At 40.6% G+C, this 26,852-nt stretch overlaps 4 protein-coding genes and 1 long non-coding RNA gene across 10 annotated transcripts; 3 read left to right on the top strand and 2 right to left on the bottom strand.

The window, feature by feature from the left end:
* The first annotated feature begins 462 nt into the window (after positions 1-462).
* Positions 463-3,045, top strand: pop7 (POP7 homolog, ribonuclease P/MRP subunit). Of its 3 annotated transcripts, none has more exons than XM_040141246.1 (2): positions 463-696; positions 1,844-3,045. In XM_040141246.1, the coding sequence occupies exon 2, from the start codon at positions 1,850-1,852 to the stop codon at positions 2,303-2,305; it is 456 nt and encodes a 151-aa protein (XP_039997180.1). In that variant the 5' UTR covers positions 463-696; positions 1,844-1,849; the 3' UTR covers positions 2,306-3,045. The 3 variants fall into 3 exon arrangements, with proteins under 3 accessions (XP_039997180.1, XP_039997178.1, XP_039997179.1); XM_040141244.1 differs by having other exon boundaries at positions 467-696; positions 1,790-3,045; XM_040141245.1 differs by lacking the exon at positions 463-696 and adding an exon at positions 729-893 and having other exon boundaries at positions 1,790-3,045.
* A 19-nt stretch (positions 3,046-3,064) lies between these two features.
* On the bottom strand, positions 3,065-11,934 carry epoa (erythropoietin a). The gene is made up of 5 exons (XM_040141243.1): positions 11,710-11,934; positions 6,733-6,863; positions 6,530-6,616; positions 6,066-6,230; positions 3,065-4,707 (listed from the first exon to the last, which is right to left on the bottom strand). The coding sequence occupies exons 1-5, from the start codon at positions 11,729-11,731 to the stop codon at positions 4,555-4,557; spliced, it is 558 nt and encodes a 185-aa protein (XP_039997177.1). The 5' UTR covers positions 11,732-11,934; the 3' UTR covers positions 3,065-4,554.
* A 208-nt stretch (positions 11,935-12,142) lies between these two features.
* Positions 12,143-21,263, top strand: LOC120797515. Its single transcript, XR_005708533.1, has 3 exons — positions 12,143-12,285; positions 16,254-18,461; positions 18,629-21,263. It is a non-coding gene; the product is annotated as an uncharacterized LOC120797515 (long non-coding RNA).
* On the bottom strand, positions 13,119-25,183 carry LOC120797510 (zona pellucida sperm-binding protein 3-like). Of its 3 annotated transcripts, none has more exons than XM_040141237.1 (9): positions 24,411-25,181; positions 23,832-23,959; positions 23,560-23,663; positions 23,247-23,424; positions 22,842-22,959; positions 22,501-22,592; positions 22,225-22,343; positions 21,961-22,076; positions 13,119-13,410 (listed from the first exon to the last, which is right to left on the bottom strand). In XM_040141237.1, the coding sequence occupies exons 1-8, from the start codon at positions 24,714-24,716 to the stop codon at positions 21,961-21,963; spliced, it is 1,161 nt and encodes a 386-aa protein (XP_039997171.1). In that variant the 5' UTR covers positions 24,717-25,181; the 3' UTR covers positions 13,119-13,410. The 3 variants fall into 3 exon arrangements, with proteins under 3 accessions (XP_039997171.1, XP_039997172.1, XP_039997173.1); XM_040141238.1 differs by lacking the exon at positions 13,119-13,410 and adding an exon at positions 19,864-19,881; XM_040141239.1 differs by lacking the exon at positions 13,119-13,410 and having other exon boundaries at positions 21,394-22,076; positions 22,842-22,908; positions 24,411-25,183.
* On the top strand, positions 23,910-26,772 carry ufsp1 (UFM1-specific peptidase 1 (non-functional)). 2 transcript variants are annotated; one of them, XM_040141240.1, is made up of 2 exons: positions 23,910-23,981; positions 25,479-26,772. In XM_040141240.1, exons 1-2 carry the CDS (start codon positions 23,954-23,956, stop codon positions 26,090-26,092), a joined length of 642 nt encoding a protein of 213 aa, XP_039997174.1. In that variant the 5' UTR covers positions 23,910-23,953; the 3' UTR covers positions 26,093-26,772. The 2 variants fall into 2 exon arrangements, with proteins under 2 accessions (XP_039997174.1, XP_039997175.1); XM_040141241.1 differs by lacking the exon at positions 23,910-23,981 and adding an exon at positions 24,193-24,335.
* The last annotated feature ends 80 nt before the right edge of the window (positions 26,773-26,852 follow it).

Here is a 26,852-nt window from a genome sequence, read left to right on the forward strand (position 1 = left end):
TGAACAAGTCTACAATAAATCGAAGGAGATTCCACTTGGATTTATACAAAAAAGTGCTGATAAATGATCCGCTGTTTTGAAATGATAACATGTCTTTGCAAGTAATTAAAAAAAAAACGAATTAATTATTAAATGTCACAGTACAAATTTAATTTTTCATGTTTTTTTTCTCCCGCGAGATTCATGGTCATACTTCCCCTACGGGGAACTGGTTCCTCTTTATCGTCAACTGCCTTAGAAAAACACATCGTCCGCTACAGAGTCAGACCGTTATTAGTGGCCCATGATGATGCCTGACACAGCAGCACACCCGCAGATGGCAGCTGTGCGTAACGCTGCTCACAATGACGCAGGGAGGGATTTTTTTTTTTTACAAATGCATTTGAATCTTACATTATTCTATTTTAAACGCTGAAATTCCCAATATGAGACTTTTGACCAGGGATATTACAATGTAGCGAATCGGTGTGAGCGAACAGCAAGGACCGACCGCTACAACTCGCCGGCCCACCTTCGCTGCCGCAGTGACGGGAAGGCGGCGTCTTCTTCTTCGACCCGTGATGTTACTTCCGGGGCACACCGAACGTAAACAACCTTTCCGGCCAAAGCGAATGTCGCCGTTGCAGAAAAGCGCGCAGCCCGGATATTAGCGATGAGATAAGGCAGCTTTTTTCCCGTTAAACCCATCCTCTGAAGGTAGGTGAGCTCTCAATACACATGAATTAGTCCAAGTATTGACGCTTCACCGTAAAATACACCGTTTACCGGCTTAGCTGAGCAGCCGCTGCTGGGCTCAGTAGCGGTAGCTAATGTTTGACTAGCACCATCTGTGACCTCAGCACGGTACTCTGAGGTTCACTCACGTCGCGTATGTAGGTTGGATTTTAACGTTGGTAAGCAACAGTAATCGTCTCCTTTTAGTCTTAAGTTGCCACCTCCTGCTGATGTCCTTAGGATAAATCTTATAAAAAGCCATTAATAGTGTTGTAAGCTAATTTGTATGGTACAGGTTTTTTATTTACTCTTACACTTGTGTAGTGTCCCTCTCGTAGGTTATAAGGATGTAACTAATTATTTTAATTATCAGTTAATGTGCTGATTATTTTCTTGATTAATTGCTCAATTGTTTGGTCTATAAAATGTTAGAAAATAGTCAAAAGTACCCATCACAATTTCCTAAAGCCCAACGTGATGTTTTTAAATGTCTTGTTTTGTCTGACCGTCTTTTAAAAAAATGTCTTGAACTCTTAATAATTAATAAAAATTGTTGTTACTTTTTTTTTCTGTTGATCGACTAATGAATTAATGGTGTTACCATTGCAGTTTTACTTGGAGCAGTTGCAGAATAATTACCGCAGGATCTACACAATGTAGAGCTGAAACAATTAGTCGATTGATTAAAAAATGAACTACCCTGTATGTTAATGGTTGAATCATCTGTCAGTTTCAAGCAAAATATGCCAGACACTACCTACTTTAGGTAGTTACTCAGTTGTGAGGTTCTGTTGCTTTTCTTTACCTTAAGTGATCGTATACTGAATATTTGGGAGTGTTGGACTTCAGGTCAGATATTGAAGATGGTTGCTTGGGCTTTTTTTTAAACTATTACTTACATTTTATAGACCAAATAATTAAACCCGAAAATAAAAAAAAATCTGAATATTCAGAGATAATGGAGAAAATTGGTAGTTACGGCCCAAAAAGAATATGTGTATGTTTACTTGAATGTATCATGGTCTTATATAATTTGACTACATTTCCTCAGTTTTTTTTAACATTGTTCCCTCAGCTTCATCATTTGGCCCCAGCTGCTGCCTAAACATACATATCCACTTATACGCAGAAAAACATGACAGAGCCACGCAACCCAGGGATGTCCTCAATCCCTCAGGCAGCCCCAGTGCACACCGACTCCACCACCCCAGCTGTAGAGATGGACCCGGTTGAGTATACCCTTAGGAAGCGCCTCCCCCGGAAACTGCCAAAGAGACGGAACGACGTCTATGTCAACATGAAGACTGATTTCCGTGCTCAGCTGGCACGCTGTCAGAAGCTTCTGGAAGGTGGGGGTCACAGGGAGATCTGTGTCCACGGCCTCGGCCTTGCCATCAACAGGGCTATCAACATTGCCCTTCAGCTGCAGGCCACCAGCCAGGGGGCGCTGCAGCTTGCGGCCAACACCTCTACGGTGGAGCTTGTGGACGATCTGGAGCCTGAAGATCCTGATGAGGCCGGGGAGCCAATGACACGTACACGCAACAACTCAGCCATTCATATTAAGGTTTTCTACCCTGACCCTCAGTGACCTGAATAAAGTTGTGCCCAGTGTGTCAGGCACAGTTTCTCAATTAGTCTTCAAGTCCTATTTGTTTCCTTATAAACCAGTAGACCAGAAAACATTGTCTGTTGGGACTATTTGTGTGGAGAACTATAATTACAGACTGCAAAATAGAGCAGACAAGTATACAGTGTGTTGTCTGTATCAGTGAACTATGTTGGAATGGACAGCCTTTGTTGACTGGATATATACCGTGCTGTTACGTTTGTCGTGTTGTATCCTGGCTTTTAAGTTTGCATGTCTTGAAGCAACAGTGAAGTTTTCCAGGTGAAACCTCCATGTAATTTCATACTTGAAGACATGGCTGTGCCAAATGTACACGAACAAGCGTCTTTAGTTTTAAGGCCCAAGAGTCTGTGCAAGTGTTTAGTTTTGTGTCTATGTTTTCAAAGCTACAAAAAACTGAGAAATCCAAAGTTTATATTTCAAGCAGTTGTTGTTGAAGATGTCCACTAGATGTCAGTAGTCAGCTACACATAGGCATGCCAGGATTTATATCCCTCTGCGGATGAACATCTCAAGCACCATGTAACAACAATTTGTTCTCAAAACTGGTTTATAGAATGGGTTCAGCTGAGGGTCAGAGACAGTTTCATATCATCGAACTGGTGCTGGTGTTTCAGTTTGGTCATAATGAATGTAGCAGACAGTTATCAGGAAAGCATTGTATCTGATTTCTGGACAGAAATAAAATTTTCTGCAATGTATCTGTCTTCAACTACCACATCTGCATTAAGGACAGGACAATCTGTCAGGGTGTATCAAAGACCAGTAAGGTCTGAGATAGCAGCTTGTATTCAGCATCTAAACTACACTGTTAACTCCAATGACCTGACCAAGACAAAGGTAATGAATGAAATGGACAGAATCTTCTTGTGTTTCCAAATATTCTTTCTTTATCCAAGAATAATATTTTGTATTTAAATAGCAAATTATACAGTGATGGGACAAAACAACACAAAAATAACAGGAAAGAAAACGTGCAAACATCCTCAAAAACATTTTGCACTTACACAACAAGATATAAAAATACGGAAAAAAACAAGGAAGAACACTTAACTAGTCTGAAATAGTTGAGCTTCCATTTAATAGAAAAACTCAAGTTCCCAGGACTGACCAACTGCCTGTCTGCCGTTTGATGATGAACAATAGAGTGAGGGAGGAGACAGTGTTAGCGTCAGATTCTGGAAAACAACAATTTGCAATTACAGCCTCACGGGATGTTAATTGTAAAAGAAAAACAGCATTTTTCCAGGCAGTCTAGCTATCAGTGTGTAGATACTGGTTGAGTGTTGGTAGGCAGCAACAAAAACACAGATAATGACAAAACAGCTTCACAGTTCTCATCTAACCCCCCTTCTCACTGACCTCTTGCTCCCTTGTTCACTGTGATTGAAACTCTGCATCCACTTTTTAGTCTCTTGTTCTGTTATTTGGAAGGAACATGCAATGTGAATCTAACAGCTAGTCAGGTACATACAATCTTTATAAAAAGGAAGACAGCAGCGTGCCATTGCAATAAAAAATACAAAGACTTCAGCTTTAAAGTAGAAAATATGTATAAATAGTAATTATACAACTTTTAAAAATATATTAAAATATTCATTGAAAAATCCAAGAGAAGAGACTAGTGTTTCTGTGAGGCATAGTTGAAAATGTTAAAGGCTTGTGGGGTGAAGCCTCATTCATTTTTGACTTTTCGCAGTGGTATTCGAAATGGATACCCTGTCGCAACCTCACAGTTGTCCAATTTCCAGGTGCAATCAATATTTTCTGGGTGTTTCACTCCATAATTCACTCTAAACTGATGAGTGTAGGGGTCAAACTCACTGGAAACAAACACATGCACACTACGTGCAGATCTGAACTTGCAGTCTTAACTCACACACACCAAAGTACATCCACAGACAAAGTGCAAGAGAGCGCCAGTAGAACAGCTATTGGAGCAGTGCTTCCCAAAGGCCTCATTTTGGTCACTGTGTGCTTCACCGTGTCAATGTATCACGTCTACATTCCAAGGTTCAGTCATCTCCTGTCCATCCACAGCCTAGCTTGGACTGTCCTTTCCTTTCAGCTTCCTCCACTTAGGCGAGGAGGGCTGTATCTTTCTATCCACACCGATTCCACCAGCCGGGGTGCAGGTCAACAGTGTCAAGTTCCTCCCCTTGCCTTTGGAAACACAAATTAGCTTCGCCTGGAGTAGGCAGATCAGCTGATCAGCTGACATCTTGCTGACAAGCCTGTGCATCCAAAAGGAGGAGGTGCACTTTGCCTCGCAAGAAATTGACGTGGACTTGAAGCAAATCCGTTGCCGAGGACACCCTCCATGTTCCCTCAAGCCCTGCTGCACTTGCTGGTGGGGTATATTCCTGAAAGAGAATACAAAGGAGCATGTTGCTCTTGTATTAATTTAGAAAATGTTTATTTTTTCAGTGTTTCCTCCTCTTTTGATGAAGTCCCAAAACCTTTGCTAAAAAATGCTACATTTCCCCCTGTAGGAGTAAGTAAAGCCACAAAAGTTTGCATTTGGTTTATAAGTTTTTTTGGCTTATAAAATTAAAACTCCAGACATCCACACAATCCCCCAATAGCAATCTTATCTTGAAAGTACTAAAAACCCTCTTGCACTGATCATCTTTGTATTGACAAGATCAATATGTAATCTTCCCAGGCTCAGTGACAGGTTTGTTTCTTTTTACTTAAAATTTGTCCTGGTTTTTGTGGGTGTAAGAACCATGTTAACTGCTAACAGTTTAAAACAATGAAACTTTTATTTCAGAGAACCCTAAGCATGGACACAGACAGCTCATTCATATTTTGTTTGTCTGTTCACAAGGCCTCAGCTTTGACCTGAGTCATTTCAAAGGGTTTGTTGTCATAACTCCACAGCAATTTAAGAAGCTTGTACAGCTGCTACAGTGCCCACAGCATTGTCACCAAGGGCTTACGTTTATACTTTTAGAGAATGTCCCGTGACACAGTTTCTCAGTTTCTCTAATACCAGAGAACACACCATTATTTCATTACAAGAAACTCAACTTGAGCTCATTGACCACTATATCTTAAATAGAGGGCAAGAAATACATTGGCTGTAATTACCTAGTCTATACTTTCCTCTCAAATATAATGAATTTCTAAAGACATGTCTCGCTTAATAGCTTACTTTATGACTTACTTTTATTCAAATGGTAGGATAATGACCTGTTTACATTCACATCCACTGTAGGTGATCAGAAAGAATTCAGCAAATTTTATCCTGAAGCAAACACGTTTATCAAAACATCTTACTGTGGCACTTCCTGAACACAAATCCAACCTTTTTTAATCACTCAACGGCTACTAAATGCCGCCTAATTTAAGATGAGAAAGATGATCCACTTAGAGAGGTGGCTGACAATGCCTGCAAAAGACAATCAGTGGACGAGTGGGGTGTGTGTTCCCAGAGGAACATCTTTGACGAGTGGGCTAGTCTGACTGAAAAGAGTATAGATGTACAAACTAAATAACTGGAAAGAGCATGTACAGGACAAACTTTCATCTGAAAAGGATTCAAAAAGGTTCCCTAAAAAATTAATTACATTTCTTTCGCAATGTGCCAGTTAATTCAGATTTATATTGTTAAAGTAATATAAGGCTCTTTTCATACCATTAAATTCACAAAAGGCTTCAAGCACAGCTGCCCGCCCGCTGTTTCTGAATTTGTACTTCTTAACCTGCTGTAACTCACCTGGATGTTGAGACTACGCAGCACAGCATTGATGCTGAGCAGGTTTCTAATGGAGTTATCTATGTGGCCGTGCAGTGCTGCGTTGGTGACCGAGGTCCGTAGCAAGCTGAGGGCCTGTTGTAAAAGCCATAAGCCGGACTGCACCTCCTGGGCTTGCTCCAAGGCCTTGCCAAGAAACGAAGAGAGGGCAAGAGTTGAAGAGTCTCATTATGGAAGCGATTAGGAACAAAGGAAGCAGGTAATCAACTCTCCCACTGCAAATTAACAGTTACAGGTCCCCCAAAAAACATACTGCACAGAAAATGGCATCTAGGAAACACTTAAAATGGTTCTAAGATGTTTGTGGTAAAAAGATTACACATTAAAAGGCACCAAATTTCTATGAACTTCTATTACACTTTATCACTAATCTAAATCTGTTGTGAGATGTTTTAACAACCAAACTGTTTTCAGTGGTTACTTACATTTTTTTTCTCCCAGACATCAAAGTCGACTGTGGTTTTTGGAACAGTGACAGAGTCTGACAGGCTACATCCTTCTCTACATGACTTCTAAGAAAACAAGAGAGTAACATTGATAAATGTTCGGTACGGGTGATTCCAGGGCCGCAGTATCTCTCCAGCAGCCTCCACCTGCCCTTAAGTGCATGCATACATTTTCCTCTCACCGTAGCGACTTCTGCGTCTCGCGCTTCCTTAATGAAATGGTTCAGGACCCTCAGGTCACAGATTGGCCTCAGTGGGGACGGTAGGCCTGGCCGGGTCCACTCCAACACTATCAACAGCAAGGCAAGCAGTCCTGCAATCACAGATACACAAACGCAGTCACTCAAAGGCTGCTGAGCATCAAAACTGCATGACAACAAGCTGATTTGTGCTAGCAAGCAAGCAGCAGCTGTGAGACAAAATCCGAGACCTCTTTGAGCGGTATGTAGTTATGTGGTCTAACATCTAAGTAATGATAATACTGACACAAATCTGATAAGGAAGCAAGATACTTTTATTGCTTTCCGCGCCACGCTTCATGACTGGGACGTGCCTCAAGGTTCTGGTGTTAACAAGCAATCTCTTACAGTGTCCTTCCTACACAAGTCTGAAGTTTGGCACGATTTAAACTTTTCTATAGATTGCTGCTTGAGTAGCATCTAAGTTTTTTTTTAGCGTCCTGAACTCTTGGTCAAGGACTTGCTTACTGCGCTTGCATGAAAACACATAATTATATGTGAAAGAGATGCCTACAGAGCTGCAGTTGTTAGGAGTATTTCATTGCTTCAGTGACACTTAAATGGCCCGAGAAATGAAGCTGGTAGTCTTCTATTTGTTTCACTTATCTGCATGACTGTCAGTCGAGCTTTAAAAACTCTTCTGTAGAGACCTCCTTCCTCCGGCATGTTTCCCTTCAACAAACTATTTAAAGAGTACAGTACCAATACAGAGACTGTAGTGATGACCACACTTAATGGATTTTATTGGCCAGGACCCCAAATAGGAACAGAGGCAAATCGGTCTGTGCAGGCATTTCACTTTCATCAGCACATTAATTTCAGATTCAAACTGTTACAATAATAATAATATATTAATAATAATAATAACAAAGACCAGCTACTGTACATCTGAACTATGGTGACATTACAGTATTTGCCTTGGTAAAAGGAAATAAATATTACCATTATGAAAATGAGATTCATTCAATAAACCCCATCCATCCAAGAACTTATGAAAACTCTGGATCTATATCAGTAAAGTTTTCCAGAAAAGAGAGAATATCCAGCAACCAAAAACAAAAAAAAACAAAAAACAAAAAACAAAAAAACTACTATACAGTCATTTCCACAGGATAAAATATTCGACTGGGAACAATACAAAGCAATTTGTCTTTTTTTTTACAAAGTAAATGTATGAAAACCTCAAGACCTTAGGAAAAACTGTTTCTTTTGTAATGCATCTGACCTGTATGAACCAACCGCATCTAGTGACGTCAGTATTATACTGTATATGTGAAAACACATCAGGTGACGATCTGCCCAGAGCTCCAGGGGTAATGACATATGATTTTCATTTTTAAAGTCATTTGTCCGCAAATACTTAATTCCCACCACTGTTGTCCTATATTGCAGTCAGAGCCAGAGTTTATCTGATTACACATAGGTATGGATGAGAACAAATACTGATGTTGTAGATTATTGATCTTCTTGACAAAACTACATTTTCTGTTAACTCACTGTGAGGTCAGAGGTCTGTGTCAGTTACAGAACAATACCCTTTGAGTAGCTAGGGATACTGCGCCTTGCTGGAATTAATTACTATTGTCTGTACAAATTAGCTTCTCAAGGATCAGTCCTTCATAAATATTACAGTGGCTTTTACATTACAAAATTCTATATATAGGTGTCACAGACATGCCAATATAAATATACACATTGCATACCAGCTGTCGATTTTTATGGCTGTATCATGTGAGATCATCACAGTAGCTTGGTTCAGCATGATTAGGCAGTATCTCATTCAGTTTGTTTCATTCTTTAGACGACACCTAAGAAGTCATGTGTTACCCTGGATTATGAACAGAAACCTGCAAACAGCATGACAATGCAGAAATGACTGCATGCGCTTTTAAAATTATTTACAATAGGGCGGCTCTATGACTGGGCCATTGGTCAGCCTTTTCCAGAATCTAGACATATTTCTAATCATTTCTCAGTGAGCATGAAAGAAACTTCTAGCTTTCACTGAAAGTGTAGCACACTCTGAACTCTAAGGATATACTTGGCAATGAGAGGGTTTCTACTGTTGTGGGTCATGTGGGCATCCGGCCTTGTTCGTCTTTGCCACATGCTGAATGCACCCTTTCACGGGAGCCTGGATGTGTGACGCAAAAGGATTATAGAAAATACAGACGATCTTCCCAGGCAAGCAGGTCAGATAAAGGCTAGATTCGTTCCCAGACTCCTATATAACTAGTACAAGTTGAGCCGACCTGCAAAACAGGCGTTGGACTAATATTGGAGGTTTGCTACCGCTGAGGGGTAAGAAGAAATAACATCAAGAATTATAATACCATTACTAGTAGTACATTTGTAGTGGTCCTTTAAGCGGTCAATAGTGTAATCAGCTTAAACTCCATGCCCCCTTTTCAGCAATGCCAGCGTCATGGAGGAGACTGCCAATGACACACAGGATCAGTCTGTGTCTATAGAACTGTAAATATGACTCATACCACTTCCCGTGTTTCAAAGAAACTCTCTGCAAACTCTTTATGTACATAGTGGTAGTGGTGGACAGTGTTCCACAACTTCCAATGCCCATTAGTTACAGCATTGCTGCCCCCTTGTTCCCCTGAGCAAACACTTGTAATCCCGGCAGATTTATAGTCCACTTAATATGAACAAACATACACTAATGCATACACATACAGTAAAGGGTGTCATCGGGTGTCTAACCGTTACAAGTACTTATGGGTGTGCATTTTCAATGAGCCAATCATTGAAAATTGCTGTTTACTCATAACGAATACAAGCTGTAAGCAAGGCAGGAAATCTATACTGAATGGGGCTAATTACAAAGCATTTCACACAGAGAATCCTACTACACTGGGCCCGTTTTCATCCTGTTGGCTGCTAAGTGGCTGCTCCCCGTAAGTTAGACACTGGTAAATTTATTGGTAGACTTTTGTACCTTTGTCCACGAAAAAGTAAATCACAAACTTTAAATCTTTGGACATATGGTCCTTTTCACACCTCCTATAATACTTTAATATTTTAGATCCATATTTTTAAAACGTCTGCTGAATTCTTTCTGATCACCTACAGTGGTTATGCTGTAAACAGGTCCTTTATACAAGCCTTGGAGGTCTTTCTACATTATTGTTCAAGAGCAAAACTTCAGATCAACATTGTGGTCCCACGTACTCTTCTGAACTATGCACACTTAAATAATCTTTAACATATGTCAATGTATACAGAAGTTTCAAAGGTAAAGTGATGTCTGTGCAGACTAATGGCCTCCTTTCTATACACTTTGACATTTGTCATTTTCCAAAACGGGGTCACTTTGTTAAATAAGTGTGTGTGACTCAGCTTGAGGATTATCGTGACCTTTTCACCTCTGCCATTGCCTACGTGAGAATGCATCAATCTAAACTGCGTATGCATGCACACACACACACACACACACACACACACACACACACATAGTCACTCTTTCCCCATGTCTCTCTCTCTCTCTCTCTCTCTCTCTCTCTCCATTCTCACCACAGTGGTGGAATTTGCAGTCCAGGACTGTGGCCAAACTAAAAGTTAACAGCTTAGTCTGCTAACATCAGCTGCCAAAACCATGTTGCTATTTTGAATTGGAAGCAGTAGTCCACAAGTGGCAGTGCTTTGGATAATGGCAAGCTTCTATCCAGGTATGTGACAGATGCTTTGGAAAGGTGGCTAGATGCTCACGTGAGATGATGCCTTTGACATGTGCTATTTTAACTAACTCATGTCAAACAGGTGCAGAGAAAGAGCTCAGCAATTTAAACCGACTACTTTGTGTGGTACTAACGGTTAAAAGGCACAGAGGGCTGATAAAGGGGTACTTTCGCTGAGTTGCACTTTTTTTTTTCTTTTTTTTTTCAAAGTACATCTCAGTGAAGGGATGGCTGAATGCTGTGCGACCTCTCTATTTTGAACGGGTCTTCCCCATTACTTCTTCCCCAATGACAAAGTGCAGAGTTGTAAATAAGTAGCTCAGATGACACAGGTGTGACATAATTTCCTGTTCGGATCTGCTGGAATCCCTTATAGCTGTCAGCCTATAATAACCTTTTGCTCTTTTTCTGCTGACATAGCTATGTGATGACTGTGCCAAAAACTGCAGACTCAGCTTTCGCATTCCAGTACCCTTAACTCTCCACTCTGCTTTGTCATGCTAGAGGAGAATGACTGGAGATGTATTTCCCCGGTGAACGCGACAGAACAGCAAACTGTTCAATCAATTCTCAGCAACTCCTCAAGAGACCATTTTATCGTCGGTGGCTTACAGTACCAGGAAACAATACATCTGTAGCGTGTGTGGGAATAAAGCCCGCAACAGATTTAGTGCCTTGCTCTCCTAAGTAAGGTTCAGGACCAACATGATGTCTTGCATCAACTTCATCAGCAACTTCAAAAAAGATTGTCGTTTTGAGACTGAAATGTCTCTTTCTGCCGTTATTAAGTTTGTTCAATGTCTTTATTTAGTAGTGAATTTTCAATAGTTTAAATGATTGATGGAAACTGAGAAGATTATAGGTTTGCAGCATAGCCTAATGTACAGCAGGCTTCTGGGAAGTGGCATTACACAGTCTATTTCCATGAATTGTTTGAAATAAATACAATTCTATAGAATGCAGAAATAGGTCTTAGAACAGAGGACAACCTTTAGGAAAACAGGCATAACTATTCAAGGAAACCCTGACATCCAGAGAGGATTTCAATAATCTCAAGATTGAGTATTCACCCATACACATGCAGGATATGAATACTGAAAGAAAGAGCTGCAAGCCCCATCCATGTATCTACAAACGTGTTCTAGAATACTAAGCACGTAGACTGCTGCGGCACACAGGCAGCTCACACAGAGTAACGCACCAGACTGGATAATAAGACGAGCGCTCTTACCTCTACCCGTTTTCTGCAACATTCGCAAACAGGTGCCGCATCTTTTAAAAACATCGTGAGAGAATTAAATATCTGCACAAGCTTCACGGCTCGAGTGAAAGGCACCGGTCAAATCCACCAAGTCCAACATACAACCAAGTGCGCGGGACCCAGCGCTAGTCCGAGCAGCATGTAGGCCCGTGTCAGAGGGATCTGTGCTGCTGGTGAGAGCAGTCACCTACCAGACTTTGCATCACTGCAGTGCTTTGGCAAAACCTTTTATTTACCTCCCCTAAGGATATAGCGATAACGCGATAGCCCGCAAGGACGTGGACGCGCCTTTTACGCACCACGGTGAGCGATTAAACATCAACCCCTGCATGTAGTCCCCCTTTGCGCAAAGCGTGAAAATAGACTAACGACTAAAGCCAGTGTACAGAGAAAAAAAAGTCACGAAGGACGTCCATTACTCACTGGGAAACTCCATAGCGGTATCTGCATAGACCTTCACTGGGTCCTCGCGGTTTCTCCCATAGGTCCGTCTATTGCCCATTAATTGGAAACGAAGCTCTTCTGAGGATCTCTTGCACTTATCCGGTAGGTGTTTCTAAAAACTTGTCCTGTTTGATTTTTTATTGATGACTTTGAAAATAAAGTCGCATTGTTTCTGCGATGACAATCTAAACGGGGCTACCTCCTCCCTTAAGGCAACGATGTTTTCTTTCATTGTTATCCAAATAATAGGCTATCCCTGTTTATAAAACATTTGGCCTAAAAGGTAAATAATGTCTCAAAAAAAGCCGCGCGGAGACTTCCCATCCATTGTTCGGATGATTTTCAGAGACGGTCATTGCAGTAGTACATTAACAAAAAAAACGGATGGTGTAATTGTTGATGATAAATATCAAATGACTCATTTAGTCCTGATTGTCGAAATCATAACGTTTTTAATACAAAACTATAACTGACACTCTCATATGCCACGACTGCCATTACTGACCACGAGTCCAATGAGGAGACATACAAATCAACGTTCGACATACATTTTTCTTGAACTCTTCAACCACCTGAAACAAAACTATGAGATAAAATTTGTTTATTCACAGAACCTGTGCAGATCGATTCGGGCGTTTATGTTAGTTGTAGTATCGTGTGCATCCTGTAACTGCTGAGATGCCTCTTGGCCAGACCGGCTAGTAGACAGTACAGTCCACGACTCACAGGTATAACACAGGTAAACACCCCCGCTGCTGCCTCTCCCACACTGAGACACATCCTCAAATGCTTGCAGCATGTGATCATCCAAAGCCTCCCTCTGAATGTCTGCAGCAAGGCGTTGTGTGTCAAGGTCGTCGAAACATTATTTTGTTAAGGACAAGAAACGTTAGTTTATTACACAGAAGATAGTATTGTATGTTGTGATTAAAGGGGAAAAAACAAATGTTAAACTACCAAATAGGGATGAGGGAGTGGGGAATCACAGATTGCCACTGAAATAAAAACTGACAGACTGATCATTTAATTTATTTCCAATTTGAACAATCAGCCAGTATCCTCATACAAAGGCGTAGCTATGGAAAGAAAACAAACATTTATCAATTGGTGTGCAGCTCCAGAAGATAAATCACAGGTGTTTGAAAAAAGGGAGCCAGAGGAGCATTGGGACGGTCGGCCAGGGGGACTCCTAAATGCTTCAGCTCATTCCTACAGGCATCATCCAACCTTGTTAGACAAAAAAAGTTGTTAGTACTTGTTGACAGTGGGACGTGAAGACGGAAGTCACGGAAAAGGCACAAATTAATCATGGATATGATGAGTAAATGGATAGCAACAGTAATAGACCATTTCATTTTTGTTGTGCGCCACCTAAGAAGTCCGAGGGGGCCTCTCGTATGTGGTATGTTCTGATTATTTTACTGGGCATTTATTTCAATTGAAATTGTTCTCACAATATAGTACACATCAGTTGAAGACATAAGATTAGTCTGAACCATTCCGCAAACTCCATTCATGAAGAGGTGAGTTTACTTTGGTTGGAATTTTTTCTTGCTGTTTGTTCATTTTCTATTATTTTCATCATTTGTGTTGTGGACTGTAGAAGAGGAGCTGGCTAAACTTGATCTTACAGAGAAGTTATATATGGTGAGTGATATGCTGACTTTATATAAATACAGGTGACAAATTAAAGGGAAAACCTGAATAAAGGACTGGAGAATCTTACAGTAAATGAATCCAGATGCATTTATCCAGGGCACGAGGGTTCACTGAACAGTTCGATGAGTATGAAAATGATGGGATTCATATGCTGTGGTTTTTGCAGTCACTGAATACGTATGGGACACTTTGGAGTGACATGTTAGTGATCCCCACCACCATCATCAAAACACCAAATGAGGGAATATCTGGTATTCCATCCCTCCAGTTGAGTTCAGAAACTTGGACAATCTAATCACATTTAATGTTGGTTTTCACTTTCATCGGTCACCTCTCTTTATATTTCTATTACTGAAGATAAATGTGCTTCCTCTGTAGAAATTCTGAGATAACATACGGTATGTGATAAACAATCCTACTGGCAGACTCATATCCAAAATCAGACGGGCACTCAGTAGAGCACATACCGCCCCCCAGGCGAAAAATGCCCTATCTCTCATTGGTAAGGAAAGCGATGAAAAAAATTCCTGGATCCGCTTCATAAACCAGATCTTCACCGAAATTTAATGGTTTCTTCCCTGGCCCCAGCCACATCCCTCCACCAAGTTTGCTGCAAATCAGCTCAATGCTTTTTGCGTAATCCTGCTGACAAATACATCAACCAACAAACAGACACGGGTGAGAACATAACCAAAGTGGTGGAGGTGATAAATTGGATATATACTGGAAATACAACTAATTACAATTAACTCAAAAAGTCCCCACCCCCTCTTGTGGAATACTACTTCCAGTTAAAAAAAACTTAAAAAAAACCTTCCAGTTAACTAGATATGAGGAAATGACACTGATCCCGACCCAGGTACATGGAGTAACAGTGACTTATCATCAAAGCAAAGTATCTGCTACAGGAATATGCAGGCTATTTCAAGGAGTCTGTCCATGTATACGTTGGAGTTTCCTCACAATGTGGCTTTCATGTGATACAATTAAACAAGGGTGGCATTACAGATTCAGTGTACAACATTGCATTTTTATTAGACTTAAGGATGTTAAATATAATTCCATTTAAAAAAAAAACAACAACAATGTCATGTAATATTATGTTAATTCTAAATATCCAATTAGGACTACTCGTCAGTTCAGTGCAGATGTGTTAATAGATGTCATAAAGCAATTCTATTCTCTGCACAGGCGTGCTTTATGTCCCATGTCCTCATCCTGACCCTTGACAGCCCCTTTGGAGCCAGAGTAAAGGAAATATATTGAAATTTCCTGGAAGTCTCCTCTGTGTGTCACAGACATGGGGTCGTCTTCCAAGGGCTACAGGAGGCTTTTCCATCAGACAGGAAGTAAAAGTATGTTTGCATATGTATTATCAGGGGCCAACATGCAATGTCAAGCGATACACATAGCTTCTATGAGACAAATACTTGGAAACACTGATATAAGCTATCACGCATACACGTTAGCATTCTTACTATTTCATAAGTCTACGTAAAGTGCATGTACAGCATGCACACACTAATGTGTACACAAGGGCACACACCAAGAAAAGGGCTGGAATGTGAAATATAGACAATTACTGAAAATATCTGAATTGCAAAAAGAAATGATTAACAACATTATATTGTGGCTAATTTCACCATCAACAATAAAAGGACCGATTAATAGATCTGTTTGATTATTTACATTAATAAATTATCTTGTAACTAAGAGCCAAGAACGAGTCTCTAATAATGTTTCTGGATTTTTACCTTGTGTCCCTTCCCAAAAATGCGATGCCTTAAGTGGAGGACTAATAAGCATTCAATATAAATTGATTCCACGGTTTTTTAGACATTTAAACATGCCTTAAATATTCTACCTAAGACCCTCGTAAGTGAGGGTCATTTTCTAGACAGTCTTTTCTAGGTTTGCATATAAATACTTATACTCCCTGTGATATGAGTCAGCTTTAATTCTACATAGTTAAAGCAGTACTAAGCTAAAGACAACGTTGACAGATTGTTGCACTGTTTGCTCAAAGGGCTGTTTGCTTATGTCTGAGCCAACATGACAGAGAGAGGAGAGGGAGACAAGGTACGTGCTGCGAGCCATGCTTCACGACCAGGGCAGGGGATTGGGGCGGGAGGTGAGGGATGTGTGGGGAGTGCGGGGGCAGGGGAGTCCAGTCACAGTGACTCCTTGGTTGGACTGGGACACAGTTATTGAATTTAAGATGACTTAAAAGAGGAGGGGTGATGTAAAGTTGAGGATGAAACCAAAAGCACTTCCCCTGTACCACACTTGTTAATAAACAAAGAACGCCATGGGTGATACAAAGAACCTTATGAGGGAGAGGCTTTATCGTGAAAGTGCACAGCTGTTACGTTGGAGTGTGTGTTTTTGTGTTTGTGCTTTTAACTCTCCAGGTTTTGGGCTCGCAGCCACCTAGGTCTACTCCTCTGGCGCGACACAAGACAGGAAGCTGACATAAAAGAATGAGGTGACCGGCTGTAAGCAACACAGGAGCCAAGGCAGGAGCCGAGACAGTAGCCACTGACGAGGTCGGAAGTTATTGTCTCAGCTTACAGGCTTCCACAGTGACAAGAATCTTATCACTCCATTGAACTTATGTGATCCCATGGTGATGGCCCCAAGTGTGGAGAGCATTCCAGGACAGGAACCTCATAAGTGGAGTTTCTCCCTGACCACAGGCTTTCATATAGCCTATGAGTTAAGTATTTAACTACCTTAATACTGTAGTTGAGCTGCTTGCTGGCCAACAACACTGTGGTGCCAAAAAAAGACAACAGGTGTGTAACTGTATAGACCACTTCTCTTACAACTATTCCTGAAGAATGTAAAGAGAGTTATTTCAACTTCCCTGGCTAAAATTGGGTTAACAAGACTGAGGGTCCGTCCCAGTACCTACAATGTGTGCTCACGTGCCGTCAAGTAGTATCAAAACAAGCTACATGATACTGCCAAAATGATAACATGTGCACAATGAAAATGCCAACATGCTGATGTTTAGAGGGTATAAGTTGCCATGTTCACCACTTTAGTTTGGGATGTTAGCATGTTAACTTTTGCTGATTATCAGTTAACAGTATGTACACCTCAGGCTTATGGGAATGTCATTAGTTTTGCAGTCATAAACCAAAGAATTCAACAAATTAAAATGTTGACCCGATTGTGGTGCTAGAGCAATATTTTATTCATCTCCTGGGCTCAGTTGACATCTGTCCCAAATTTCATGGCAATCCAACCTATGCTTGTCAAGACATTTCACTAAAAAAAGTCCATCTGCTGGTGGCACTAGAGCACTAGAGAAAAAGTCAGGAATTAACCAAAATTGGTGGGTTTCATCCTAAACAAAATTTCATTGCAATCTATACAGTAGCTGAGATATTTCAGTCTGAATCAAAGCAGTGGATCGACTGACCGACATTACCATGCATAGGGCCACAGAAGGAGAAAGACTAAGACTATTAAACCAATTCCTTGTCCAGCGGTTTCCAACACTTTCTCTCAAAACTGAGAATACTTCTGTTTTCTACTCAGCCAAATATTTCATTAATCAAATATTTCTGGCATCTTGTTTTAAATAATCCCCATTATATGGCTAGAATACAATCAATTCTTACTTCAAAGAACTCAACCCAAGGCTGACACTCAACATCCTTGCCTTTCTGGTTCATTTACAAAGCACTGCTCTTGAAAAAGACTTAACCATACCTGCCTTATATACTGTAAAATTTAGCCCTTAAATACCAAAAATATCACATCCTCTCTCTGACCCTGCTCCCCCTTTTTCACCTTTGCCAAGACACAAGAATATGTCCCTTATGTCTTAGGTCTTCAGATATTTCCCTACTCGGCCCAGTGAGCAATTCTTTGGCTGTACCATCAGGTTTTTTTCTCCTGGTCTGGTATTCTTCCTGTTGCCAAACTGCCTTGTGTGGTATTTTTTCTGGCCTAGCTGCCCCTGGCATCACACCTTCTGTTCTTCTCTCATCACTTGTCATTTCCACTTCATGAGCCCCCCCCCCACCGCACCACATCGCACCCCACACACACCCATTTGGCTGTCCTGTCTGCTATTTCCCTGACTGTATGCCCTGTACTTCTTGAGACTGCATGTTTTACGTCCTAACTCAACCTTTCACCTACATTCATATTCTGTACTATGGCGATATGAATATAAATTGAAAGAGCCCTTAGATGTGCACACATTGATTTTAACTCTTAGTTTGCTGGATTGGTTTCTTACACTTTAATGTTCAAGAAAAAAAAAAAGACAGTAGACAATTGTCCTATTGTCTAACATTAAGTGATAATCTGATTACTCCAGCATATATGTGCTTTCCGATTTTTACAGCCAGAGTAAATGGAGAAAAACACTAGAGCATTATTCTAAGCTAAACATCTCCCTTGTGCCTTGCTCTCATTTACCTTTCTCCATTTGCACCAAAGGAAAAAAAGAAATACTTTATATTCCACTGTAACTTCACTTTTTGGATTCACCATGTGCGCCACTTGCTTTCTTATCTAATCGACCATGTTTTTTTTTTTCTTACTGGATCAGCTCCACACAACTGCCTGGCTGCACTACAAAGGAACATTCTTGCCATTAGGTAAGTTATCTCTCACTGCACTAATCTATTCTGGCAGCACAACTGACTAATAAAACTGACAATCCAGGTTTCGTTTTGTAGCCATGTTATCAATTCAGTATTTTTTTTTTTTTTTTTTTTAAATTAGGACCACTCATTAATACAAATCCTGTCACTTCCTGTTACAGGTCTGCCACATGTCAACCCCCTCCATTTGAGTATTTAGAATTCTTGTGTTTCTTGTAGGAGTGTGTCAGGTAACCTGGTCTCAGACACTCAGCTGTTCAACAAAATTGTTGGGACTTCTGTCTAGAAAAGGGACACTGTAGACCCCTCTTAAAACAAGACCTCATGCTAGTGCAGCCAAGCAAACATCTGAGAGGTGAGTGACCCTAATACCAGCAAAACAGTATGCTGGGACCAGGTGAAAGTTTTTACAGTCACATGAGGCAAGGTGCAAATGGGTCTTAAACTGTCTGGGAACAGAGATCAGAATGTCAGAACGACCTTGTAACATGGCACAGCCAGGTGAACGGACAACCTACATGGAAACGGTCAGACCTGGAAATGCCTTTTGGACGAGAAGTGAAACGCCTTCAAGAACCTTAGCAAGTCCAGTTGCCTTTAACTTTACACTTCTAGATATACCATAACCTGGATGACAGACAATCCTGATGGAGGTCAGTGCTCTCAGTTGCAATGATTGGGACAACTCAAGTGCTGTGTGTGAAAAATGGTATGATTTTTTTGAACGCTGTCTCCTAGAAATGAGATTTTTATACAACCAATTTGTTTTCCCAAACATGTAAAGAAGGAAACATAATTGCCTCCTTGGATTTTCTTGAGTGAAGTGTTACGTATGCATACTGCACAGAAGTAGTAGAAATATGACTGGGTGGATGGTAGACATACAAACCCAGGACTTTGACACTTTGATAGGGGGGTCACCCTGTTGTTAGATTTAGGTAACAGAAGTACTTAGGTTAAGGTTAGGCAAAGATCCTGTTTTGGTTAAATTTTAATAAACAGCGGTCTCATGCTTCAAGTCACATTTGACTTTTTCAATATTTAACCAATCTTTCCCAAACCTTGATAAAGTGGTGTGACTGCCTAACATATTCTGTTGCAAGAGGCGATGTTGTAGGGAAAACAAATTAAATGTGTTGTCAGTTTTATGCAGATTAATTCTGTGTCAACATTGTGCCATGTACCGGATACATTAATTGACATCATCTCCTCATTATGTTTATAAAAAACAATCCAGGTTGCATCCCGTTGGCAGTGGAAGGGTTCAAATATCTCACAGTCATATTCACTAGCAAGGATTATCCAACTAACTGCCAACTGGAATCACTTTGTGTGACCAATAATAAAGCATGGACCCTCAGCAATCTAAGACCTTGGTTTTGGAATGTTTCTCTTCTATGTTGAGAGGCGCCAACTAAGGGAGACATCAAACAACAAACAAACATTATCTGGTGGGCCATGCCAAGATCAACACTTGCATCACACACACACGCATGCATACACACACACAGAACATTTGATACAACACATGAAAGGATTAACCACACTGATACAACTGATCGCATGGAGGTTAGGGAGAAGGTAAACATGCCCAATGTCTTAAATATGATTTAGAAACCATTAATAAACATTTCAACTGGCCACTCATGGGAGGCACAGCAGCCAAAATGCAATACTACTGAAACTGGATGGCTGAAACTAAAATTGGTATACCTGGTCTTATCTGCAGGAAAAGCTTTGACATGCCTGTTACACTATGAACAATAACTTAATAGAGGCACACAATCTGAAACGGTATCAAAACCCCATTTGAAATATGTGCAATGAAATTCATATGCAAATAAATACATTTTATGAAGTGTTGAGCATAATCAAAAACATGACGGCACAATGAGACATTTGCCATGAAACCTATTCAAATTTCCCACTTACGTCTAAGTGACACACAGTCAGTTCTTGTGCTAGATCAGATACTGCTAATTTTACAACAGTATTAAAACAGAACCAAAGCGTCCCAAAATCTTAAACCACAGATGTAAATTTTTAGGCTTCTAAACATAACTAGAATCACATAGCTGTTCAAACCACAAACTTACCACATTATGCACCAAAGCCTAACACCACAGAAGTTAATGTAACTGCTCAGTTGCAACTATTCCATTCACAAAATTCCTGTCGTACAAGAGAACAACATGTTCTTTGCTGATCTGTGGAGCACTTAAAAGAAAATAATTTTGGATGAGAAAAAGGTCAAAATACTCTAGGTCCAGAAAGATCCTCTTCAGAATGCAATTGTAAATTATATTATTACAATGGCTTTTTTTCAGGGATAAAGATCAAGAATGACTGTAGTTGTGATGTCAAGGAATAAGACACTTCAGCGTGAAACCTACCCGGTTTCCCATTTGGTCTGTCATATTTCCTCTCACGGGACTAGACAAGTGTTTCTGCTGCAGACAGGGGACACAAAGCACATAGAGTGCATGGCTGCGAAGCTGTCCCATTCTTACCCCAATGTCTGTTTATTCTAGTATGCTTGTTGCCTCCGAGATATTTTAAGTTCCATTGTAGTTCTTCGAACTCTTTGTAGAAATTCCTCATGGGTTTGTTTTCATGGCTACCAATTTTAATGGCTGAATGAAAAACTACCCATTCTTCAGTCAGGATGAAACTAATACTTGTCTGTCTCAGATGAGAAACACATTTATAAATAGGATTTCTATCACGCCATCTCATAAACATTTAAAAGTGCTGCTGTAACTTAAAAAAAAACAAACAAGCCAATTCTGTACATGGATAATAGAAACTTCATATCATTTTAAAATTCAATTAATGTTGTATATTTAAAGTATAATATACAAAAATAAAACTATCACTGTGAAAACGGTTTTATCTTTATTTCTTCTGGGGTCAGTATGCATGACTTGGTTTGGGAGCATCCTTGGTCAAAAAAGGAGCAGCACTGGTTCACTATGCTGGTATACATATGGAAGTGTTATACTACACACAGGTGTATATGTGGTTTACAGAAACAAAATTAGGTAGCATTATTTAACTGATACTGAGCTGATGAGCACATCACAGAGAAAAATAGGTCTCCTCCTTACATACGTTTTTTCAGGTCCATTACTCAGTTTACATTGTGGCAGTTTCATCTCTTCTGCCAACATTTTCTGTTAGCGGGGGTGTATGGTGGAGCTTTTGTGATGGCTATAGTAAAACACTTGCTGTAAACAGCCTCCAGGGTTCAAAGTAATCAAAAATTAAATCCCCACATGAAGAGGCTTTAAATGCATTTTGTAGGTGTCTCCAAGTACAAATCAGTAGAGCCAATGCAATAGTATGCTATTCATGGCTTTCAGCTATACATATTTCTCTGAAGGGGTAGAATCCTAATTTCAATTTTCACAATGAGTCATGAGAAAAACAATGTGTGTTGGATGCTTTATTGTTAAACTGCCCTGGGTTTTGTTAAAACAGTCCCTGTACCCACCTAATTGTAAAGCTGTAAAAAGGCTCTTTGGTGATTGACTGACAGACGACCTGTCCAATGGGAACGTTGCAGGGTGTGAAGTGGTCCAACTGTTGTGTCGGCCTCGAGCTTCTTTTCTGTCAAACGTATTATACATACATACATACATACATATTACACAGACTATGTATACATAAAATAAGTTGCTATTGTCTTGTTATCAAATGCATTCAGCAATACTGTTAAAAATAACATCAAAATTGTGTTTGTAAAGGGCCTAGGAACCTGTATCTGGTTGAGTGGTGTGTCCAGTGGGGCCACTATTCCCCTCTCCAATTTGATTTAAGCAGTCATCAGAATCACAGCATTCACAAAGAGCATTGTCCCCATCTGTGGCACGCCAGCTGAATGACAGGAAAACAGCCTGATTATGCACCTCAGCTGTCACACTCCAGCTAATAAAATACAATTTACATCAGTGGATGTTAAGCTAAGCTAAATCTGAAAACTGTATAAGACCAAATCATTATGAACTGATTTCAAACAGTTTGGCAGCCTAACCTGAATGAGGGCCTATGGAAGAAGCAGGCTTTATAAAGGTGGCTATGTGAGTATTGTTTCAGAGTGGCCCTAAGGTGGCAGCTGATGAACATCTAGAAAAGAAAGAAAAATTAATAAAAGTACAGTTGATCCAGTATTCAGTTCAGCAATATCATAAATATATTTGGGCATAGTCAATCAAAATGCATTTGTGAAAGGATAAACAATACACTGCAATAGGAAGAGTTATAAAATGAGTGCAATGAATGACACGAATAGCACCCCTTGTGATAAAATGATGACTCCTATGACAATTATCATTCAGAAAGTAATTAACCGGCTACTTTCCAATAAGGTGTTACCTGTTCCCCAGCCTCCTGCTTGAAGTGGAAGGCTTGGAAACTGAAGCACAGTCTGTTATCTTGCTCCCTGATGAAAAATTTAGATGAAGACCCCGGCAACACACTGTCCATAAGACATCTGTAATGGAGGAGCAACACATCCTCCATGAACTGCATCAAATTTAGACATTATGAGTCCCACCTAGCTTTGTTTCCAACCTAGTCAGAAACACTGGAAGATGGCCAGACCTGGCTGAGGACCCATTCAATAGATTTAGTCTTAGTTAATCTTGAATTTGTGGATTGGTTACTGTGCCATTTAGTAAACTTTCGTTGTGATGTGAGTTTCACCTATTGAACTATCCACAAATGAGTATTTTTTTTATTGAGCTACTTATTTTTTTTTAGCCAGAAGGAAAGACTGACCCATGCTTGGTGATAAACTTGTAGCTTGGCAAGGAGAGAGGGTCAGGCTTTAGCGTGGCAACACAGGAGTCCACATACACAGTGAGAGGATGGTGCAGCGGGGCCTCCACACTGGCCTCCAAAAGCACTGCTTCCCCCTGCTGGTACACTGAGGAACTACGTACAGTGGTACAGTCATCTGTGTAAGAGCAGACGATTCATTTTTTTTTCTTCCAGTTCCAATTTCTTAGTAATTAGAAAAAAATATTGCCACCTGCTGTAGTCAGAAATCGTCTACCGATACAGGCAAGATTCAGTAAGATAATAGTTTCACCTGCCATGGTACGAAGGGAGAAGTGCAGGAGACCAAAGACACTGATAGTGGATGTCATGGGTAGCCAGGTGGGGGTTAACGGTTCTGCATTCACCGTCTGCTTTCTGTGCTTACACAAAAGTAAGGCACAGGTTATACAATTACGAGATGCCGGTGGCAGCTCATTACAACCCTTGACTTTGCTCCATTCAAAACAGGAAACTTTTAATGAAGGAAAGTTTGCACTAGGCACATACATGAGGATTCATGCAATGATATGGCATCAGCCTTACCTCTTATAATGGCACTCAATAGGTATGACGGTAGTTGCTCCTCTAACTATTGCGCTCCCTGAGGAGGTGGGAACCACAGCAGGAAACAGTAACAGCTGGTTGGAATACACAAGCCACTCGCCATGAACCTGGATAGTGAAAATAACGAAGGTGAAACATAAATTTAAATTTAAAGTATTTCATTAGATTCAGCGCACCATATTGTGGTTTTGATTGTTTTTGATGAAATAATGAATTTCTTATCTGACAATGTCCTATCACTGAAAGGATGCGTGTTCAATGAACTTAGTGCCGGCTTTGCGCAGGAACTCGTTACTTTCCTTTGCAGGTTTTCAGCTTCCCCAAACACACCTGACTACCAGGTGTGCAGTAGACGACACTTTTAATTGGATGCTTGTGAGATTGCCAAAAAAGCTTAAAGCCCAAAGACAGATGGGGCTAATGCACGATCACGAAGAAGTCATGGCGGGCATTTTGACATGTCACAGTGGGAAAAGGACAGGGGTAAATATGCTCTCTCTACTCAAGATTATTTGAGTTCCCTGACTTTTCCTTGCTGACTTCTCCCCCTTTTCTTACACTGGACTCAGCCCCACATTCTTGTAGCCCTGCAGAGATGACCATTGCGCGGTCAGACATGTGGCCCCCGGGTCCGCACGACACTTCCTGCGCCGAGTTTGCTCCGAGTCGAAGGTGCTCGGGTCTGAACGGAATCCGTCTCTCCTCGAAAAACCGCCGCGTTACGGTTATCCTCGCTTTGGCCTCCCCGCATTGCATCTCGAGTCCGACGCCCTCCCGAGCTCTTTCAGCAGAAGGAACGCCGTTCAAAGATAGCACCAGCGCGAGAAGGGGGACGAGGCCCGTGGATTTCGCCGGGACGGCCATGTTTTGAGTCGGAAGAGCGCTAACGACCGATTCATTAATTGGCGTTGTCTCGGCCAGGTGTGAGGGGACGTGTCGGGCACTGGGCAGAGCTTAAACAATGTAAGCCAGAATTACTCAGAAAGGTAAACAGCAATATATTAAGCTACGACTTTCACGGAGGATATGACACACACTACAAAATACAGCCAATAGTTAATTCAAGAAAAAAAAGTCGTTGTGCTCATTTCCTGCTCCTCATTACTGCAGCTTTGCAGTAGCGCCATCCCTGCAATTAGAGACCTAACATTTAATTGTTTTGTTTTTTTCGTTTTCAAATATAAAAAAAAATTGTAAAGAAAAGATTTAACTGATGTTCCAAAATAAACTTCCAAATGGAAAAAAACAAAAACAAATTATGTTTGCAAGAATCAATCGGAGCGAGCGAAAAGCTCTTGAAGGCATCACCGTCAGCGGGACCAAGGCGGAACTCGAGGGTTATTGCAAGTGCGCCGTGGGGACGGTTATTACAGTTACACCAGGCGACCGTCGCAGGAATAATCGGTGTGAGGAAGAGCCAGGAAATGTTCTCATTCAAATGCATCTGGTTTAATGGGAGATTGTGTGCTCGGTAGAGAGCAATTGTAAGTATGGATAAGAATTTTGTAGCAACGGGATCTGAAGAGATTGACTGGGGAGGAAGTGGAGCTGAAGAGGGGAGGGTAAAGACGAAAAACAAGACCTTATCAAAGAATGTCCACATTGATCTTCCTAATCCACTTATAGATCCCGCAAAATGTACTCTGGTGAAAGGAGACTATCTATACTTCCATTATGGCTGTGATGGACAGGATGACAGAGGCTGGGGATGTGGCTACCGCACCATTGAGACAATGGCTTCCTGGCTTTGCCAGAACTGGTCTCCACCTAAGTACCAAAACAGACCCCCACCGAGCCTCCCAGAAATTCAGCAAGCCTTGGTTGCAATGGGAGACAAGCCAGGCTCCTTCTCCGGCTCCAGGGAGTGGATAGGAACATTTGAAGCCTCCCTGGTCCTCGACTATTTCTATGATGTTCCCTGTAAGTTGGTCCATATTAGAGGCGGAGAGGCAGAGCTGGAGCGTGTTGCAGTGGAAGAGCTCCATCAGCACTTTGAGAAGCACGGGTCTCCAGTCATGATGGGAGGGGACAGGGACAATTCCTCTAAGGGGATATTAGGGGTGTGCACGGGGGACAAGGGGAGCTACTTGCTAGTCGTTGACCCTCACTACTATGGATGTCAGCTGGAGAAGACAGAGCTGCAGAGGCGAGGGTTGGTAACGTGGAAAAGATTATCATCTCTGGATCAGACCTCATTTTATAATCTGTGTATGCCTCAGACTGCCAAAATAGGAAAGTAAAATAAGTGGCAGACCCATGTCTGTTTCAGGCTTACAAGTTAATCTTTGTTTGTCAAGATGAACTACAGGAAATTGTGGAATTTTCTCATTTAGATGCATTATTAAGTGTCCTATTGGGACAGACAACCTTTGATTTGCATGTATTTTTAAAAGATGAAAGGCCTTCCTGTGGAGGAAATTTATAATTGCAAAGTAGTTAAAGAACTTCCACATTATTGTTCAATTAAAATCCTGTTAAATTTCCAATTTTCTTTGACATACTTTAAGTGTTTCCCTCAATCTTTTTTTTTTTTCCATGCTTCAAAATTAAATTAAATTAAATTAGTTCATATTTATTTGTATTACATTAAATTCTTACCATGGTGTGAAATTGCAAATGAAGCCGAATTATCAAAAATTCTGAACTGGGATTTAAATAGGACATGATTGTTAGTGAGAGTGGTTGTAGCGCTGTACGCTATCAATATTGTGACTATTACAAGAAATTTAATTCACTTTAGAAATAGCAAATGTAAAAATAAATTCCTTTGGTGACAGTATTTTTTTTTTTTTAATCATTTGACACTGGATTTAATGAACATTTATTGGACTTTAGGCAGCTAATTTTTAGCTTTAGTTGAAGTAATTTTTCAAACAAAAACGCTAAAGACTATGGTTCCAGCTTCTCAAATGTGAAGATTTGTGCCATTTTTTTGTCTTATATAATAGTAAACTGAATATTTTTTCATTTTCAATTAAAAAAAAAAATAAATAAAATAAA

This window comes from Xiphias gladius, chromosome 12 (assembly GCF_016859285.1).
Source record: "Xiphias gladius isolate SHS-SW01 ecotype Sanya breed wild chromosome 12, ASM1685928v1, whole genome shotgun sequence".
NCBI lineage: Eukaryota > Metazoa > Chordata > Actinopteri > Istiophoriformes > Xiphiidae > Xiphias > Xiphias gladius.

Excerpts from the sequence above, each read along its gene's own strand:
- pop7 (XM_040141246.1), top strand. The coding sequence starts at position 1,850 with ATGACAGAGCCACGCAACCCAGGGATGTCCTCAATCCCTCAGGCAGCC.
- ufsp1 (XM_040141240.1), top strand. The coding sequence starts at position 23,954 with ATGAACCTGGATAGTGAAAATAACGAAG. Across the intron at positions 23,982-25,478 it reads GGATAGTGAAAATAACGAAG|ATCCCGCAAAATGTACTCTG; the intron begins GTGAAACATAAA and ends ATCCACTTATAG.
- epoa (XM_040141243.1), bottom strand. The coding sequence starts at position 11,731 with ATGTTGCAGAAAACGGGTAGAG. Across the intron at positions 6,231-6,529 it reads ATGTCTGGGAGAAAAAAAAT|GCCTTGGAGCAAGCCCAGGA; the intron begins GTAAGTAACCAC and ends TTTCTTGGCAAG. Across the intron at positions 4,708-6,065 it reads TGCGTAGTCTCAACATCCAG|GAATATACCCCACCAGCAAG; the intron begins GTGAGTTACAGC and ends ATTCTCTTTCAG.
- LOC120797510 (XM_040141237.1), bottom strand. The coding sequence starts at position 24,716 with ATGGCCGTCCCGGCGAAATCCACGGGCCTCGTCCCCCTTCTCGCGCTG. Across the intron at positions 23,664-23,831 it reads ATTGAGTGCCATTATAAGAG|AAAGCAGACGGTGAATGCAG; the intron begins GTAAGGCTGATG and ends GTGTAAGCACAG. Across the intron at positions 22,960-23,246 it reads AAGTTTATCACCAAGCATGG|ATGTCTTATGGACAGTGTGT; the intron begins GTCAGTCTTTCC and ends CCTCCATTACAG.